The sequence below is a fragment of the Microchirus variegatus genome, assembly GCF_963457635.1.
Source record: "Microchirus variegatus genome assembly, chromosome: 7".
NCBI lineage: Eukaryota > Metazoa > Chordata > Actinopteri > Pleuronectiformes > Soleidae > Microchirus > Microchirus variegatus.
In genome coordinates, this window is record NC_139808.1 from 31,864,308 (window position 1) to 31,883,535 (window position 19,228).

Here is a 19,228-nt window from a genome sequence, read left to right on the forward strand (position 1 = left end):
TGTGCGATAGTTTCCCAACCCTGATCCTCAGGGAACCCAGCCATGCCATGTTTTAGACATTGCCCTGCTCTAAATAACATCTGATTCAGATGAAACATTCATTTTTTTTTTCATTTTTTTTTTTACAAAAGTTGAAACATTACATTTTTGAAAAAAAAAAATTAATTTAATATAAAAATAAAAAATTAAATAACTTAATAAGACAAAAATTTAAATACAAAAGTTGAAACATTACAATTTTGAAAATATATATATATATATATATATATAGTTAAAATTTTAATAAGACAAAAATTGAAACATTATAATTGTTTTATCTTTTTTACAAAAGTTGAAACATTACAATTCAATATATATATATATATATTTATATATATTTTTTTTTTCAATTTTAATAAGACCAAAGTTGAAACAATTTCTTATTTTTTTTACAAAAGGTGAAACATTACATTTTTTAAAACATTTGTTTTTTATTTGATATCGATTTATTTGAATCAGGTGTTTTTTGTGAATGTGAATAATAACAATGAGGCGTGTGTGTGTGTGTGTGTGTGTGTGTGGATCCTCAGGTCTGAAGGAAATCCTCCACATGGTTTCCAGTCAGTGGGATCAGCTTCAGCGTCAGATCCGGCGTCAACACGGCTGGATGCTCCGCGCCCTGCGCTGCATTCAGTCCCGCCTCCTCTACACCGGCCAATCACAGGAGCTCTTCACGGCGTCCGCCGAGCCTCCTCCTCCTCCTCCTCCTCCTCCTCCTGCGTGCACCGTGGACGACCTCAAGGTAAGACTTCATCTGGTTTTTATCTTTTATTCTTTACGTTGTGATCCAATCATTTCCTGAAAGATGATCCAGGTTATCTCACACACACACACACACACACACACACACACACACACACACACACACACACACACACACACACACAGCCTTGTTTCTATTGGCTCTCAGTTAACTTCCTGATTGGATTTCCATTTCTTATTGGCTGCTGGTTAATTAGCTTGACTTTGCTAAATGAGATGTCATCTCTCTCTCTCTCTCTCTCTCTGTTGATTTCTTCACTGATTTGAATTCACTCGTCATTGTTGTTTTCTAAAATCATGGACTGTAACCTCTCAGTTTGGGTTGATGAGCTTCAGCTCTCGTCCTGATGAAGTCACTGATCCTCTTCCCCTTAAAATCTCATCGCAGAATAATCAGCTGGTTTTGAAAGTGTGACTCCACCTCCCTCATCTAAACACAGACAGTGGTTTATTTTACATTTTATACGAGCATAATGTTTACTGTCGCTTGTTGTTGTTGGTATTTACCGTTATCTGTTGTGTGTGTGTGTGTGTGTGTGTGTTCTTGTACTTGCGGCATACTGAGGACCAGTGAGGGGTTTTTCACCAACAAAGGGAGGTCATTTTTACAAAGTGAGGACATTTTGTCCGGTCCTCACTTTGTCTTCATTTAAATCACTTCCTCAGGTTGTAAACATGCTCAGGTCCTCAATTTGGTACAAAAACCCTGTTTTCCAGCTCTGGTGGATTCACACACTTTTTGCTCTCGGGCTCCACCTGCAGACATCTTATGGTACTGCACCCAGTAGTTCTGTATAGACGTCATTCATGAAGTAGATGATTTTGTGTTGATTTATAAAGTGGAACAAACACATAAGACTGCACTTGTTTTAATACAAATATAAACTGTAGCACAAAGTGCTTTTCACAATAAAATAACAAGCCCCGCCCCCTCACAGACGTCATGATACAGCAATCAAGATGTTTGTGATGATGTTTCACCTCATTTCAAAATAAAAGTGTTGGTTTTGACACAGAACGACACGTACTTCACAATAAAATACTTATTTATGACGCAAAATTAATTCTAAACTAATCAGACTCTTGGAGACGTCTGTGGTCACAGTGACTTTGAGGATTTCCTCACCTCCTTCACCTCCTCTTCAATCCTTCCTCACATCCATCCTTGTCTCCTTTTTATGTTTCCTTACCCTTCAATCTACCTCCCTTTTCAATGTTGTCTCTTTTGAAACCCTCTCTTAACCTGGTTTCCTCCTCTTCCCCTTCCTCCTTCTTCCTCTTCTCCTTCCCTATGTTCTTCCTCTCCATCTTCTACTTTCTTCACTTCCTCTTTGACTTCCATCTCTTCCCATTCTCCTCCTCTCCCTCTTCTCCTCCGTCTTCCTCTCCTTTCTTCTTCTTCCTCTTCTCCTTCTTGCTCTTAACCTTCTTCTTCCTTTTCTTCATCCTCCCCTTCTTCCTCTTCTCCCTCCTCTTGCTCATTTCCTCCTTCTTCCTCCCTATCTTCCTCCTCTCCATCTTCCTTTTGTCCTTCTTTCTCTTCTTCCTTTTCTTCCTCCTCTCCTTCCCACTCTTGCTCATTTCCTTCTTTCCATCTTCTCCTTTCTTCTACTTCATCTTCTCCTCTATTCTCTTCCTCCTTCCTTCCTCCTCTCCTCCTCTTCTTCCTCCTCTGTCTTCCTCTTCCCCTTCTTGCTCTTAATCTTCTTCTTCCTTTTCTTCCTCCTCTCCTTCCTTCTTTGCTCATTTCCCCTTCCTCCTTCTTCCTCCTCTCCTTCTTTGTCTTCCTCTTCTTCATCCTCTCCATCTTCTCCTTCCTCCTCTCCATCTTCTCCTCCTCTTCCTCCTCTTCCTCCTCCTCCACAGGACTTGACTCTGGTAGTTTTCACATTGTTTAGTTGCAATTAGAGCTGCAGCATCTTGATCACTGTGATCACTCAACAGTGACAGCCATTAACCAGCTAATACCTGTGTGTGTGTGTGTGTGTGTGTGTGTGTGTGTGTGTGTGTGTGTGTGTGTGTGTGTGTGTGTGTGTGTGTGTGTGTGTTTGTGTGTGTGTGTGTGTCCATTAGCTGCCTGGCCACAGCACATTAACAGTCCATTCATTATCTGTGTGAATCTCCCTCTGCACTTAAAGCTTTGATCCGTAAAACCTGCAAACAACAACCTGAGGTGTGAAGCTGAATTATTACACACACACACTTGTGTGTGATGGTGTGAATTATTTACTTCATGTTCTCAACAACAGAAGAACGTTAAATCCAAACTAGAAGAACAGAAACTCAACACCTTCCTCTGGTTACCTGACATGTTTTTAAAGGTACAGGAAGTCATTATCTACCACCAGGGGGCGCTCACTTCTACTCCAGTGTACTTCAGCATACGGCAGCAGATTTACAGGTGTATAGTGAAGTCATTTATATCTTCTTTAATCATGTAAAACACACAGATTCATTTCACTTAAATATTCAGGTTCAAATTGTAAAATTGTCAAAGTTATCTTTAGAATCTGAGAGAAAGTTGGGATTAAACTTCAAGTCAAAAGTCAAGTCAGGATTAACATTTTGTTGAATTAATCCAGAGTTTAAAGCAGGTTTTTACAGTAATCTGAATATTATTGTGACACAGTTGTTTTGGTCTGGATTATCATGACAGGAAGTGTTTATATTGTTCCTGACATTAAAATAAACAACAACAAGAGAGAGTTCTCCTCTCTTCTCTCCTTTTGTCTCTCCTCTATTCTTTCCTCTCTCCTCTCTCCTTTATCATCTCTTCTTTCCTCATTCCTCTCTTCTCTCTCCTCTCTTCTTTTCCTCTCTTCTCTCCCCTCTCCTCCTCTCCTCATCCTCCTCTCCTCTCTTCTCTCCTCTCTCCTCTCTATTTTCCTCTCTTCTCTCCTCTCTTTTTTCCTCTCTTCTCTCCTATTTTTTTCCCTCTTCTCTCCTCTCTTTTTTCCTCTCTTCTCCCCTCTCTCCTCTTTTTTTCATCTCTTCTCTCCTCTTTTTTTCCTCTCTTCTCTCCTCTCTTTTTTCCCTCTCTTCTCCCCTCTCTCCTCTTTTTTTCATCTCTTCTCTCCTCTCTTTTTTCCTCTCTCCTCTTTTTTCTCCTCTCGTCTCTCCTCTCTCCTTTATCCTCTCTTCTTTCCTCTCTCCCCTCCCCCTTCTCTCCTTTCATCTCTTCTCTTCTTTCCTCTCTTCTCTCCCCTCTCCTCCACTTCTCCTCCCCTCCTCCTCTCCTCTCTTCTCTCCTATCTCCTCCTCTCTATCCTCTCCTCCTCTCTTCTCTCCTCCCCTACTCCTCTCCTCTCTTCTCTCCTATCTCCTCCTCTCTATCCTCTCTCCTCTCTTCTCTCCTCCTCTCCTCCCCTCCTCCTCCCTTCTCCTCTGACCGTTCGCTTTCTCCAGTCAAAGCTTTAACTTTTTAAGTTATTTCGCCTCCTCTCTCCTTTCCTACCTTCTATCCTCTCTCCTCCCCTCCTCCTCTTCTCTCCTCCTCTCCTCCTCTCCTCTCCTCCTCTCCTCTCTTCTCCTCTCCTCCTCCTCCCCTCCTCCTCTCTCTCCAGGCCTCAGTTGTGGACGATGAAGTCAGAGACGCTCTGATGATTTTATGAAGGAAATAAACAATAAGTTCAGCCGTAAACGAGAAGAAAAAAAGTCTCTTTACTGTGATCGTGATCTGCTGCTGCTCTTTAATGACAATCACACTAATTACTGTGTGTGTGTGCGACTGCAAGGTCAACCAAGGTCATCATGTTTATGTGTGTGTTTATGGAGCTGTGTTTAAAAAAAGGAGATGAAATTACAGATATACACTCTGTGTGTGTGTGTGTGTGTGTTACAATGAGCGTAACCTTGACTAAAGGGCAAAATAAAGGGCAAATTGGAATAAATTTATCAAATTATAAAGCCTCGTGCAATATTTATCACCAGCGGATCCACCATTCATTAGAAAAGATTAAATACCAACTTGTATCAATAATTCATCCTCTTAATCTTCATTTTTACTGCAATTAAGAGCACAGGCAAATGACATATTTCACAGCCGACTCGGAGGCGCTCAGTAATTATTCCTCTGGATGAGTTCGCTGCGACTCTGCCGCCAAACGTCGAAGCCTTAACGTGTTTGGACACATTTATCTGACTCCATTATCGCTCTGCGCTTAATGACGGCGACGCTGATACAATTACTTCACTTTATATCACACAGCGGGAGCTCAGATGAACGGATTACTGTTCCACAGCGTTCAACTGTGATTGAGAGGAAATATCACAGTCACAATGGGCTTCTATAAATTCACATTAAAAAACAACACATCAGACACTATCATATATATATATATATATATATATATATATATATATATATATATATATATATATATATATATATATATATATATATATATATATATATAATGTAATGCAAGGATAAACATTTAAAATGTATGAATTGTTTTCCACTCCAAAGTAAAACAATTAAACGTTGTCATTTGCGTTGCTGCAAATTGAGATTTCATAGATAATTCATCTCTGTCCAACTGTCGTCAACCGTTTTGAACTCACCTCATCAAATCTACGTCAGTTCACGTCTACGACGTCTTTAAGAACACGTTCACGTCTTTATCTTCACTGTGAGACAGACTTTAACAACAGGAAACTGAAGTTTGCAAACCACTCACTCTCCCACACCAAAGCCCATAGAGAAAATCAGTGATTTTAGCTCTTAGTACTTAAGTTCTACTAAAACTACTACTAGTTTTTTAAACAGGAAACTGAAGTTTGTAAACCACTCACTTTCCCACACTAAACCTGACTGAAACTAGTACTTAACTACTACTAAAAGTACTGCTTAAGTACTACTAAAACTACTACTGAACTATAACGGAAAGTACTAATTAAGTACTACTAAAAGTACTACTGAACTACGACTAAAAGTACTACTAAAATACTAAAGTCACTCACTCTCTCACACCAAAGTCACTCACTCTCCCACACCAAAGTCACTCACTCTCCCACACCAAAGTCCATAGAGTAAACCAGTGATTTTAACATCACAGCACACAGGAGTTCACAGGAGTTGTTGATTCACTGCTGCCTCCATCACTAACTTACAATGTGTTATTTTGTAAAATTCGGCTTTTGAAATAATTAATTTAGACTTAACTCAGTGACACAAAGTGACCACACGAGGCAGCAGAGGACCAGCAGCTCCTGTGTCCCCGTGAGCTAAAATCACTGGTTTTCTCTATGGACTTTGGTGTGGGAGAGTGAGTGGTTTGTTAAAGTCTGTCTCACAGTGAAGATAAAGACGCGTTCTTTATCTTTTTAAGTGTCTAAAATCCGTCTGCAGATGTGAATAAAAACCCTGAACTTTTCCTTTAAAAAGTGAACTCTCGTTAATTGAAGCTCATTCTGACCTTGTTTTTAACATCATTTTAAATTCATGTCATTGTTTCTAGAACAATGTTCGTCTCTTACCTTCTATTAATTAATAGCCGACGTGGTCGTCGTAGCAACAACAGGTGTGTGTGTGTGTGTGTGTGTGTGTGTGAGGTCATCGTTTTAACGAGTCTCTGCAGGGTAATACTGTGTGTGTGTGTGTGTGTGTGTGTGTGTGTGTGTGTGTGTGTGTCTCCTGGTGCCAATAAGAGCTTGTTGTTATTGGTGTGAACATATGTCACTGTGACGAGGTCCAACACTCGTCCCTCTCTCTCCTCTTTCTCTCCTCTCCCTCTCTCTCCTCCCTCTCTCTCTCCTCTCTCTCCTCCCTCTCTCTCCTCCCTCTCTCTCCTCCGTCCTGTGACATTCACTCGTCCTTCTCCTCCCTCTCTCTCTCTCTCTCTCTCTCTCTCTCTCTCTCTCTCTCTCTCTCTCAGTGAACGGTGAGTGAGAGAAAAAAAGAAAAGTATAAATGAACGAGGTTAAAAGACAAGTGTAGAGACATGGACGTATCCATCAGCCTCCTCTCATCCTGCATCCATCTATCTGACTGCTCTCATCTCTCCTTCTCTACACTCATCCATCACTCTCTCTTTCTCTCTTTCTTTCTTTTCTATCTTTTTCTTTATATCCATCTTTCTTTCACTCCTTCCTTTCTCTTTTCTTTCTGTTTTTTCTTTCTTTCTTTTTCTTTCTGTCCATCTTTCTTTCACTTCTTTCTTTCTTTCTTTCACCCCTTTCTTTCTCTCTTTTCTTTCTCTATTTTCTTTCTGTCTTTTCTTTCTTTCACTCCTTTCTTTTTTATTGTCTTTCATTTTAGTATTTCTCTTTATTTTTTTTCCTTTCTTTTAATCTCTGTCTGTCTTTCTCTCTTCCTTTTGTTTTCTGTCTTTCTTTCTCTTTCTTTCCTTTTATTTCTCCCTGTCTTTCTATCTTTCTTTTCACCTCTCTATCTTTATTCTTTCTTTTTTGCTTTATGTTGATCTTTCTGTCTTTCTTCTTTCTTTCTTTCCATCTTTCTTTCACTCCTTTCTTTTTTATTGCCTGTCTTTCTTTTTAGTATTTCTCTTCATCTTTCTATCTTTCTTTTTCTTTCTCTCTTTCTTATTCACCCATATCCTTATTCTATCTTTTTTGCTTCATGTTCGTCTTTCTTCTTTCTTTCTTTCCATCTGTCTATCTTCCAGTTTCTCTCTCTCATCCCCCTCCATTCATTCATCCCTCCTTCTAAGTTCCATTCATTCCTTTCCCACAGTCGTCTTAAACTCATCCCTCTCTTCCCGAGGTGTCCCTCACACTCTTCTTCTTCTTCATCCTTTCATCCACTCATCCCTCCACGTCTCCTTCCTCCTCCTCCTTCACTCGTTCTCTTCAGTCTAAATCCTCGCAGACCTTTACATCCCATCTCTTCATTCATCCCCCATTTCTCTCTCTCTCTCTCCACCTCCCTCCTTCCTTCCTTCCTTCCCTCCCTCCTTTCCTCCTCTCCTTCCCTCCTTCCCTCTCTGGAGCGGCGATTCATGTAAATGTCAGGAAATATCAGAGGAGAGGTTCTGGGATTAGGCGGCGAAGAGGAGATACAGTGATAGCAGCAAATATATAACACTCTGACAAGACGGGGGATTAGGACACGCACACACACACACACACACACACACACACACACACACACACACACTGAGGGTAGATTATTGTGTGTCGCTGCATTTTAAAGATTTGTTGTGCATGTGTGAAGATTTTCAAGTGACATCTGTCGTGTTTTGTTGCATATTAAAGATGAAGGAAAGGTTGAGAGTGTGCGTGCGTGCGTGTGTGCGTGCATGTGTGCGTGTGTGTGTGTGTGTGTGCGCTCAGGGCGAGCGAGCACAGACTGAGAGAGAGGGAGTGAGGAGGAGCGGAGGTGGAAAGGTGTTTAATACGAGTGTGAAAGCAGTGTAATATTTAACAGCTTAGTGGGATTTGTCTGTCACATTACAGGGGATTGGACTGGTCTGCACACACACACACACACACACACACACACACACACCACACACACACACACAGTGACGGCTCCTGAATCTGAATGTTTCCGTGCAGTTTCATCATCACTCAGATGTTATAAAAGTGTCATCATGTTTGGACAGACGATATATTACAACCACGTGAAGACACAAACGTCTCTCGCAGCAAAAATGAAATTTCAAACGTTTCAAATGAACTTTCTTTTCCCAGAGAGAGAGAGAGAGAGAGAGAGAGAATTGGTATTTTACTCCAAACAAATCAATCTGACACAAAACTGATTCACAACAACAAGTTTCTCTCTCTGTGGAAAGACACAAACCTTTGTGTCTGAAACATGGACTTTAATGCAGATTAAACCCAGATTAATGACACAACTGAACACACTGAAGTCATCATAAAATAATCTGCTATAAATAAATGAAAATATTCACATTTAAGAAGCTGAAAAATGACAGAAACGTGAAAATATTCACATTTAAGAAGCTGAAAAATGACAGAAACGTGAAAATATTCACATTTAAGAAGCTGAAAAATGACAGAAACGTGAAAATATTCACATTTAAGAAGCTGAAAAATGACAGAAACGTGAAAATATTCACATTTAAGAAGCTGAAAAATGACAGAAACGTGAAAATATTCACATTTAAGAAGGTGAAAAATGACAGAAACGTGAAAATATTCACATTTAAGAAGGTGAAAAATGACAGAAACATGAAATATTCACATTTAAGAAGCTGAAAAATGACAGAAACGTGAAAATATTCACATTTAAGAAGCTGAAAAATGACAGAAACATGAAATATTCACATTTAAGAAGCTGAAAAATGACAGAAACGTGAAAATATTCACATTTAAGAAGCTGAAAAATGACAGAAACGTGAAAATATTCACATTTAAGAAGCTGAAAAATGACAGAAACGTGAAAATATTCACATTTAAGAAGCTGAAAAATGACAGAAACGTGAAAATATTCACATTTAAAAAGCTGAAAAATGACAGAAAATATTCACATTTAAAAACCTTGTCATCTTTTGTCTGTGTGTCTGAAACATGGACTTTAATGCAGATTAAACCCAGATTAATGACACAAACAACTAAACACACACAAGTCATTATAAAATAATATGTTGTATTTGTCTAAAATGTGATAATACGTATAATAATGCTTTAAAAAATAGCATTATTTCCCCAAGTAAACACTTCAAATGTACTCTCACAGTTAGATATTTGATTTCCTCACGGCTTTATCTGCTGCAGGTGACTTTGATTCACTCTAACACAAACACACACACACACACACACACACACACACACACACACACACACACACACACACACACACACACATACATACACATACACACACACACACACATACACACATACACACTTACTGTACATTTCTTATTTTTCTTTTCAAGAATCGGAGAAGACTGGAGCGTACCACTTTCCCTCAGGGGGTGGGAGAAGGGAGGAGGAAAAGGTGACGGGTCGAGATTAGAACGTGTTCTTTTGGACACGGGGGACATAAATCCTGTTAGAGAGCTCACACACACACACACACACACACACACACACACACACACACAGGTGTATATATAGTGAATACACACTTAAAGGCACATACAGCAAAATTACTGACACACCCAGAGTGCATATAGAGTGTGTGTGTGTGTGTCAGGTAGGAAGTGATAAGTGACCTCAGATGTGGCTCTGCTCACAGTGTGAGTTGAGTTAAATAATGTTGTGTGTGTGTGTGTGTGTGTCTTATCAGTGTAGCTGGTGTAGACAGCTTGTTGGCCTCAGGCTTCTATTTCACCTCATGGACCACACAGACAAGGAACAGGGAGGGGGGGGGTGAGGTGAGACGAGGATTGTGGGTAAAAAAGAAAGAACAGAGGAGGAGGAGGAGGAGGAGAGTAAAGATGGAGGAGCATCAACATGATGATGCGTTCACTGACACTGACGGAATCTGCAGAAACTTTTCCTCTGCACAGTCACAGCTAAGTTTGATTCTTTTACATGACTGTAGCTCCTCCTCCTCCTCTGTGTGGGCGAAGTCATCATAGTAACAACTGAGTCAACCTGTGGTGATACACACATTGGAATTATAAGTAGATTTAGTAAATTTAAGTAGAATTTGTAAATTTAAGTAGAATTTGTAAATTTAAGTAGAATTTGTAAATGTAAGTAGAATTTGGAATTATAAGTAGAATTTGTAAATTTAAGTAGATTTTGGAATTATCAGTAGATTTAGGAAATTTAAGTAGATTTAGGAAATTTAAGTAGATTTAGGAAATGTAAGTATAATTTGGGATTATAAGTAGGATGTTGGGATTCTTAGGAGATTTAGGAATTGAAAGTAGAATTTGGAATTCGAAGTAGAATTTGTAAGTTTAAGTAGAATGTGGAATTATAAGTAGAATTTGTAAATTTAAGTAGAATGTGGAATTATAAGTAGAATTTGTAAATTTAAGTAGAATTTGGAATTATAAGTAGAATTTTGGAATTATATGTAGATTTAGGAAATGAAAGTAGAATTTGGAATTCGTAGTAGAATTTGGAATTTGTAGTAGAATTTGGAATTCGTAGTAGAATTTGGAATTCGTAGTAGAATTTGGAATTTGTAGTAGAATTTTCCAGTCTTTTTAAGTGTATTTTTGAGGCCCTTTCATATAAGAATGTATGAATTCAGTTGTTCTATTGACATTATTGGAGTCTAAGGTGAAACAAACAGACTCTGATTTCAGTGAACGATGAGTGAGTAGAATTCTGAGTGTCAAAAACATGGAAATGAGGGATAAAGAGAGGTGAGGATAAGAAAAAGAAAGGGATGCAGAGGAGGAGGAGGAGGTTTGATGGAGATGCAGGTTTGTGGAGATTGAAGCATGGTGAACATTCAGAGCGACTCGTCTCTCCCCCTCTGAGTGATTTAAATATTGACCTCAGGTTATTACCGGGTTTTTAAAATCAAATTACCGAGTGTTGGACTCCTGCCTGATTCCTGATAGAGCCAATCAGACGCCGCGGCACACCGCACTTTACATAAATTAAGATTAAAGTTGTTGGAAGTTTGAGTTTAAACCGTCACTTTATCAAGATGGTTTTAAGAAAAAGGAGAAAATCTATCTGAGAGTCGGTGTTAATCCTGGTTTAAGATCCACCCAGCTGCATTTTCAGGTCAGTCTGTGTGTGTGTGTGTGTGTGTGTGTGTGTGTGTGTGTGTGACATAAAAGCCCTGCGGCCTCACACACACACACACACACACAGCAACAACACTGTCGGCAGCCGAGTATTTAAAGATGAAAGTTTGCAGCATCAGTGATTCATTTATGCACAATATTTACATATTTCAACATATTCAACATGTCTATACGCTCTAAAAATATGTCTAATTTTTACATTTACAAACACAGGAGAGTCTGATTCAGTCACAACACGCGACCTATGGACTCTACATACGTGACAATAGGTTTTAAATCCAGATTTAAACATTTACTTTCTCATATGATGACGACTGAGCTCTATTCATAACCAGGTTTAGTTCAAGTTGTAGATTATTAATGAATTATTTTTGTAAATATTCTCTCAATTAATCAGCTTGAATTATTTCTTTGTTTTGTGAAGCAAAGAAACATGAAAATATTCACATTTAAGAAGCTGAAAAATGACAAAAACGTGAAAATATTCACATTTAAGAAGCTGAAAAATGACAGAAACGTGAAAATATTCACATTTAAGAAGCTGAAAAATGACAGAAACATGAAAATATTCACATTTAAGAAGCTGAAAATGACAGAAACATGAAAATATTCACATTTAAGAAGCTGAAAAATGACAGAAAGTAGAAAATATTCACGTTTAAGAAGCTGAAAAATGACAGAAACATGAAAATATTCACATTTATGAACCTATTTTTTTTTTTAAAACACAGGAAGGCTACAGAATGAGCAGAAAAACAGAGCTGCTGGAACGTCCTCCTGTTGTCTGTTTTCTAGATATCACAAACGGTTTCGGAGTTACCATAATGAGACGTACGCATAGTTACAGAAGGGTTCAACGTAGTCTTGTTATTAAGATAACAAACTCAAAATCTCACTTCATAAACTACATCAAATGTCCACAGTGTGTCTTATAATGGTGACGCTTGTTTGTCGTCGATGAAAGTCTTTGTGTTTAAAAAGTGTGAAACACTCAGTTTCCTCACAGAGTCAAACTAATGCAGTTAATTATGTGGAAATGAGTGGAATCAGGAGAAATGAACGCTCGTGTGGACGCACACGGCAACACTCGGTGAACACACATTATTTCATGTGAAAGTTGTCCAGAGTGAAAAGTGTGTGTGTGTGTGTGTGTGTGTGTGTGTGTGTGTGTGTGTGTGTGTGTGTGTGTGTGTGTGTGTGTGTGTGTGTGTGTGTGTGTGTGTGTGTGTGTGTGTGTGTGTGTGTGTGTGTGTGTGTGTGTGCGCGTCTCCTCCCTCCCACCTGCAACATCTATAACGGCTAAATGAAATATGCAAATACGCGGCGCCGTCGATCCCAATAAGAAATAATTAACGGTGTGTGCTCTCCGTGGCGGCAGGTATTAGCATGCCAATGCACTCCAAAAGGTAATTTATAAAGTCAGTTAAAAAACATCAAGCTCTTTCTGTGTCTTTGCCCACGGCGATCTGACGTTTGTAATACACCGACACAGAGAGGGAGGGGGGGGGGGGGAGTGATAGAGCTTCTTCTTCTTTTAATTTTCTCTTCCTGATATTTTTCAAATATTTAATTACGTGGTTGGTTTTGAAGCCACAGATGGTTTGTGCTGTATTTCCTTGTTAAACACGGCAGCAGCAGCAGCAGCAGCAGCAGCAGCAGCAGCAGCAGCATCAGCTCCTGATTACAGCAGCCACTGTTTGAGTTTGATCAAAGTTTCACTGTCGTCGTCGTCTGTTAACGAGAAAAAAAAACGCCTCCAGAGACAGGAAATGAATTTGTTTCCTTCACTTCCACATTTACACATTTACACTTTTACACATTTACGCTCTTAATGTGGGAGAGGACAAGTTTGAGCCTCAAAGTTTTTCAACAAAGTGTTTGGAATAATGAAGGCGGAGTGACAGCAGAGGGGCGGGGCCTGTGTTTGATTGACAGTGTGTCGGATTCAGTGATGAAGTTACTTACTCTGTAGTAGTACTATCATTGTTTTAGGAGTTTTAGTGGTAGTTCTAGTAGTAGTTTCAGTAGTTTTAGCGGCAGTTTTAGTAGTAGTGGTAGTTTTAGTAGTTTTAGCGGTAGTTTTCGTAGAAGATTTATTAGTTTTAGCAGTACTTTTATTGGTCGTTTTAGTAGTTTTAATGGTAGTATAGTAGTTTAAGCAGTAATTTTAGCTGTATTTTAGTGGTAGTTATATTCGTAGTTTTAGCAGTAGTTGTAGTTTTAGTCGTAGTTTTAGTCGTAGTATAGTAGTTTTAGTGGTAGTTTTAGCTGTAATTTTAGTGGTAGTTTTAGTTGTAGTTTTAGTCGTAGTTGAGTAGTTTTGGTAGTTTTATCAGTAGTTTTAACAGTAATTTGAGTGGTAGTTTTAGGGGTTTAAGTGATAGTTTTAATCGTAGTATAGTAGTTTTATCATTAGTTTTATCATTAGTTTTATCATTAGTTTTATCAGTAATTTTAGTGGTAGTTTTAGTGATAGTTTTAGTAGTAGTATAGTCATTTTAGTGGTTCTAGCTGTAATTTTAGTGGTAGTTTTAGTAGTAGTTTAAGCGGTAGTTTTAGTAGTAGTTTTGGTGGTAGTTTTAGTAGTAGCTGTTTGTTATCTTAGCAGTAGCTTCTGGGAGTTAATGGAGGAGTGGGCGGGGCGTGAACACTGGGCTTCTGCGTGATGATGATTGGAGGAAGTGTCTGAAAGGCGGAGTCAGTTTTTGATTGACAGCTGCTTGTGTGTTATTTCCTCACTGATGTAGAACATGTGTACGTTATGTTTCTGTCACTCAACTTTGAGTTCATTTCATATCGCCTTGTTTTTTTTTTACCGCACAAATTAGTCTGAGGGATATCGGGGGGAAACATTTTTTTAAAATGCAAATGAGCTGCAGGAAGAGCGATGGTGAGGCTTTATTTCAAAATAAAAGCCTTGTCGCCGCTGATGGAAGAGCTGTTCTGAAACAGTGGAGACTATTTATTTTTCATTAAGGGAGAGTGGTGAAGGAATTCAGCTCTGACACACACACACACACACACACACACACACACACACACACATGCACATCCCATACATCCAGACATATGGACTGACACATGAATATAAATGAATGCATCTATGCAAGGACAAAGAATAAACACTGACAACACACACACACACACACACACACACTCTGTCCCCCCGGTGACTTAATTACACCCCCCCTCTCCTCCATCTCAGCGCTCTCACTCAAAGCCACACAATCAAAACCACATTTTGATATAATTTCACTCATTTGCATTTATACATTATAACACACACAGTCTGACACACACACACACACACACACACACACACACACACACACACACACACACACACACACACACACACACACACGCAAACACACACGCAAACACACACACACGGGCTCTGATCAGAGATTCTCCATCTTGTACTTAAATAAAAGGCAACAAGGACCACTGTAGGCTGTAATTACCAGCAGAGAGGCTGTTGTGTGTGTGTGTGTGTGTCTGTGTGTGTGTGTGTGTGTGTGTGTGATACTCTTGCTGTCAGTTTGTGTGTCTTTGTCATTGTCCTGTTTCTTTCCTTGTGATGATATTTTTTTGTCAAGAGAAATAATGAATGAGAACAACAAGAAAGTGTGTGTGTGCGAGTGTGTGCGTGTGCTTGTGCGTGTGCGTGTGCGTGCGTGTGTGTGTGTGATGTACACTAACACCGAAGTGTTTATCCGCGTTTGTCGCCGTTCGTTCGTCTCGCGTCTTTAAAAACCACCGTCACATCCTCGCTGTCGTGTTTACGCAGACGACGACGCGGGAGACGAAGTAATAACTGAAGGATGGAACAGAAGGAAGGAGAGGAGGAGAGGAGGAGGGGAGGAGGGGAGGAGAGGAAAAGAAGTGAGTGAGGAATGTGAGAATGCGCGGGTGAAAAATGAAAAGCATGGACAAATGGAAGGAAGGAAAGGCGAGGACAGAGTGGATAGATGGAGGAAAGATGGAACAAGGAGATGACGAGGACAAATGAAGGGAGGAAGGAAGGAAGGAGGGAGGAGGAGGGATGGAGAGATAGAAGTCCAGAGATGACGAGGAAAGAAACAGAAGAGTGTAGAGGATTAGAAAGAGATAAAGGTGAAGAGGGAGGGTGTGAAGGAAAGATGGAAAATAAAAAAGAGAAAGAAAGAAAAGACGGAGGGATTGTTTTCATTATCCATGATTAACATATTAACCTGACGACTGTTGCCTCACTTCATCACTTTGGTTCAGAAACATGGAAATTAATGACTTTTAAATGAGAATATTCTTATTTAAGAAGGTGAGAAAACTCACACAAATAACATGTTGATTTTCTTTCATAAAAGTCTCTTAAATTAGCCGTTTATATTCACTATTTACTACATTCACTGATTAATCATCACTTTTAAAGCATTCATTTATCATGTGGAGCAACATTAATATTAATATTAATTAAGAAGCTAAAAAAATCACACACACTCGTTCTAATTGTTTTAAAATTTAGTATTTTATTAATTATTATTTTATTTGTTGGAAATAATCAATACATTTTTCTTTCAAAAAAAGTGTCTTAAAAACGGTTTCTATCCACTATCCACTTCTACATTCATTGATTTATTGTCACTATTAAAGCATTTAATTATCATGTGGAGCAACATTTATGTAAACATTCACATTTCAGAAACATGAAAATATTCACATTTAAGAAGCTGAAAAATGACAGAAACACGAAAATATTCACATTTAAGAAGCTGAAAAATGACAAAAACATGAAAATATTCACATTTAAGAAGCTGAAAAATAACAGAAATTAGAAAATATTCACATTTAAGAAGCTGAAAAATGACAAAAACATGAAAATATTCACATTTAAGAAGCTGAAAAATGACAGAAACATGAAAATATTCACATTTAAGAAGCTGAAAAATGACAGAAACATGAAAATATTCACATTTAAGAAGCTGAAAAATGACAGAAACATGAAAATATTCACATTTAAGAAGCTGAAAAATGACAGAAACATGAAAATATTCACATTTAAGAAGCTGAAAAATGACAGAAACATGAAAATATTCACATTTAAGAAGCTGAAAAACCCTTTAATTGATGATTTAAATGTGATTGAGTGAGTTGATGAGAGGCAGATGACGATGGAGGGAGGACACTGAAGTCATTGAAGAGATGGACAGAATAAAGTTGAGGATAAAAAGATGAATGAAGATGTGGAGAGACAAAAAGAACAAAAGATGAGCAGAAAGGAGGGGGGAGGAGGAGGAGCATGTGTGTGTGTGTGTGTGTGAGGGGGATGGAGGGATGGATGGATGATGTGATGGAGGTGTGGAGGCTGTTTTTGTCTCTCTCTACCTGTGAGGCACAGTAAATCAGAAGCAGATAAGGTAATTCTGTGAGTCGTCCATCATGGAGCTGCAGACACTTTTATGAGCAGCAGATTGGCTGTAAGGGCTGCTGATTACAATGAGACACAGAGAGAAGAGAGAGAATCTCTGTACGACTGACAGATGTGAGTGAGGTCAACCCTCTCACGCTAAAAATCCTACATTTCACCTCGTGATCCACGCGTTCTCCGTCTTCTGTTCTCTCTGAAAATCTAAGAAATAAGAAATAGAAACAAGCAGTTTGTGCAGATCTCGTCCTGATCAATGGACAAACAGCTGCTGTTGTTTTGCTGGTGTTCTTCATAAATGTTCTAGGGGGCGCTCAGACGCTAGTTAGCCCGACGAGCACACAGCGTTCACAGGATGTTAGCTCACGTTTCTCCTCAGGTTAGTTCTAGACAAACCAAAAACTAAGCTTCTACAGGAGCTTAACGTTCTCTTCACACAATGTTACCGTTTGGTTGTATTTTGGTTATGTATTTTTTTCCGTTCTGAGAACAAACGTCCTTTAGACCATCAGAACCAAACAGCGTTTCACACAACATGGTGATTTTTCAGCACACAGCATCAACAATGTGTTTTTAGTGATTTTTAGCCAATTTTGAGCTGGATACGATAATCCCTGTGAAAATATGCTATTTCCTGTTGCCACTGAGTTGCCCCAAAATGGCCGCCTCTGTGGTGGGTTTGGGTCATGGATCTGTGTTACTTTATAGTCTGTGTTTCAGAAACTGTGTCAGAAACTGTCTGTGTTTCTGTGTGTTTCCCTTGTTCTGATGTGTTAGTGTGTTGTCAGTGTGTGTTGTCAGTGTGTTGTCAGTGTGTGTTGTCAGTGTGTTGTTAGTGTGTTGTTAGTGTGTTGTTAGTGTGTTGTCAGTGTGTTGTCAGTGTGTTGTCAGTGTGTTGTTAGTGTGTTGTCAGTGTGTTGTCAGTGTGTTGTTAGTGTGTTGTGTGTGTTGTCAGTGTGTTGTCAGTGTGTTGTCAGTGTGTTGTTAGTGTGTGTTGTCAGTGTGTGTGTGTTATCAGTGTGTGTGTTTCTGCTGACAGCCTGAGGGCCTGTGTTCCTCTGAAGCTGACGTCAGGTCAGATGTTCAGCGTCTCTCGTCTCCATCGTTCTCTGAATATTTAAAACTTTTCTACACTCTGGTGAAAAACTGCACCGCTTTTAAAATTACAAACGCCGCCGGTGTTTAATTACAATTTCATGACGTTCTACAGTAAAGACCAGGAGTGAGTGGGGGGGGGGGCTGTGTTGGGGGGGGGGAGAGGGAAACAAAATGGCTGCCGTGGACTTACTGTATATATGAAGCTGAAGCTGAAGCTGTTTATTTACTATTTATTCTGCACTTCATCATCTCCTCCTCCTCTAATCCAGAGGCTGAGGCCACGCACCACTGACCACGCTGTATCACTGACACACACACACACACACACACACACACACACACACACACACACACACACACACACACACACACACACACACACACACACACACAGGGAGGATGATGTCTATCCCTCCATCTGAAACCTTGTTAAATATTCATTGACAATTATTCCGCTTTGACCGAGGAGTTAGAAGATGCTACTGCAGAGTGTGTGTGTGTGTGTGTGTGTGTGTGTGTGTGTGTGTGTGTGTGTGTGTGTGTGTGTGTGTGTGTGTGTGTGTGTGTGTGAGATGAAGGAGAAGAATAATAGAAGATGGTCTTGGTATCATGATACATCACTTGTGTGTAAAAATCAGTAAATGACCTGCGGACAAACACACACACACACACACACACACACACACACACACAGTCAGAGGTGTGTGAGCATGATTAGGTGAATGTATTAAATATTAAATATCACATTGTGCCGTTGGTGGATTCATCTGACAGTGAATCACAGTGAATGAATGAGTGAATGATCCTCAGTCACAGCTTCTTTATTCTATTTCTTTTTTTCAAAACAAGTCTAAAAATGTGAGAAAACTGTCAAATATTTGAATGTTTTTATGATAATTCCATGAAAACAGGATGATTTCATTGGACTTTAATAAACTGTAAATCTCACGTCCTTCTTTCTATCTTTCCTCCCTGTTATCCTTTTACATCCTTCTCACCTTTCTTACTTCCTCAAATTCCTTCCTTCCTTCCTCACCTTTCTTTCTTTTTTCTTTCTTCACTGAAGTTTCCTTCCTTCCTTCTTTATTTTCTCCACTATCCTCCCTTCCTTCCTTCCTTCTCAGAACCCTTTCTTTCTTGATTTTTTCTTTCCTCCTTCCTTCCTTCCTCCCTTTCTTCTTCCCTTCCATCCTTCCTCCCTTCCTCCCTTCTTCCCTTCCTTCCTTCTTCCCTTCCATCCTTCCTTCCTCCCTTTCTTCTTTCCTTCCACCCTTCCTCC

The 19,228-nt window shown here is 39.3% G+C and overlaps 1 protein-coding gene across 1 annotated transcript in view; it reads left to right on the forward strand.

Annotated features, from left to right (window-relative positions):
• The window catches only part of akap6 (A kinase (PRKA) anchor protein 6), a gene marked incomplete at its 5' end in the record, with an annotated part of 140,620 nt that overhangs the window by 45,182 nt on the left and 76,210 nt on the right, over nucleotides 1-19,228 (forward strand). Inside the window, one exon of the mRNA XM_083892051.1 lies at nucleotides 570-766. Within this exon, the coding sequence (XP_083748177.1) occupies nucleotides 570-766 (197 nt within the window). The remainder of the gene's footprint in view (nucleotides 1-569; nucleotides 767-19,228) is intronic.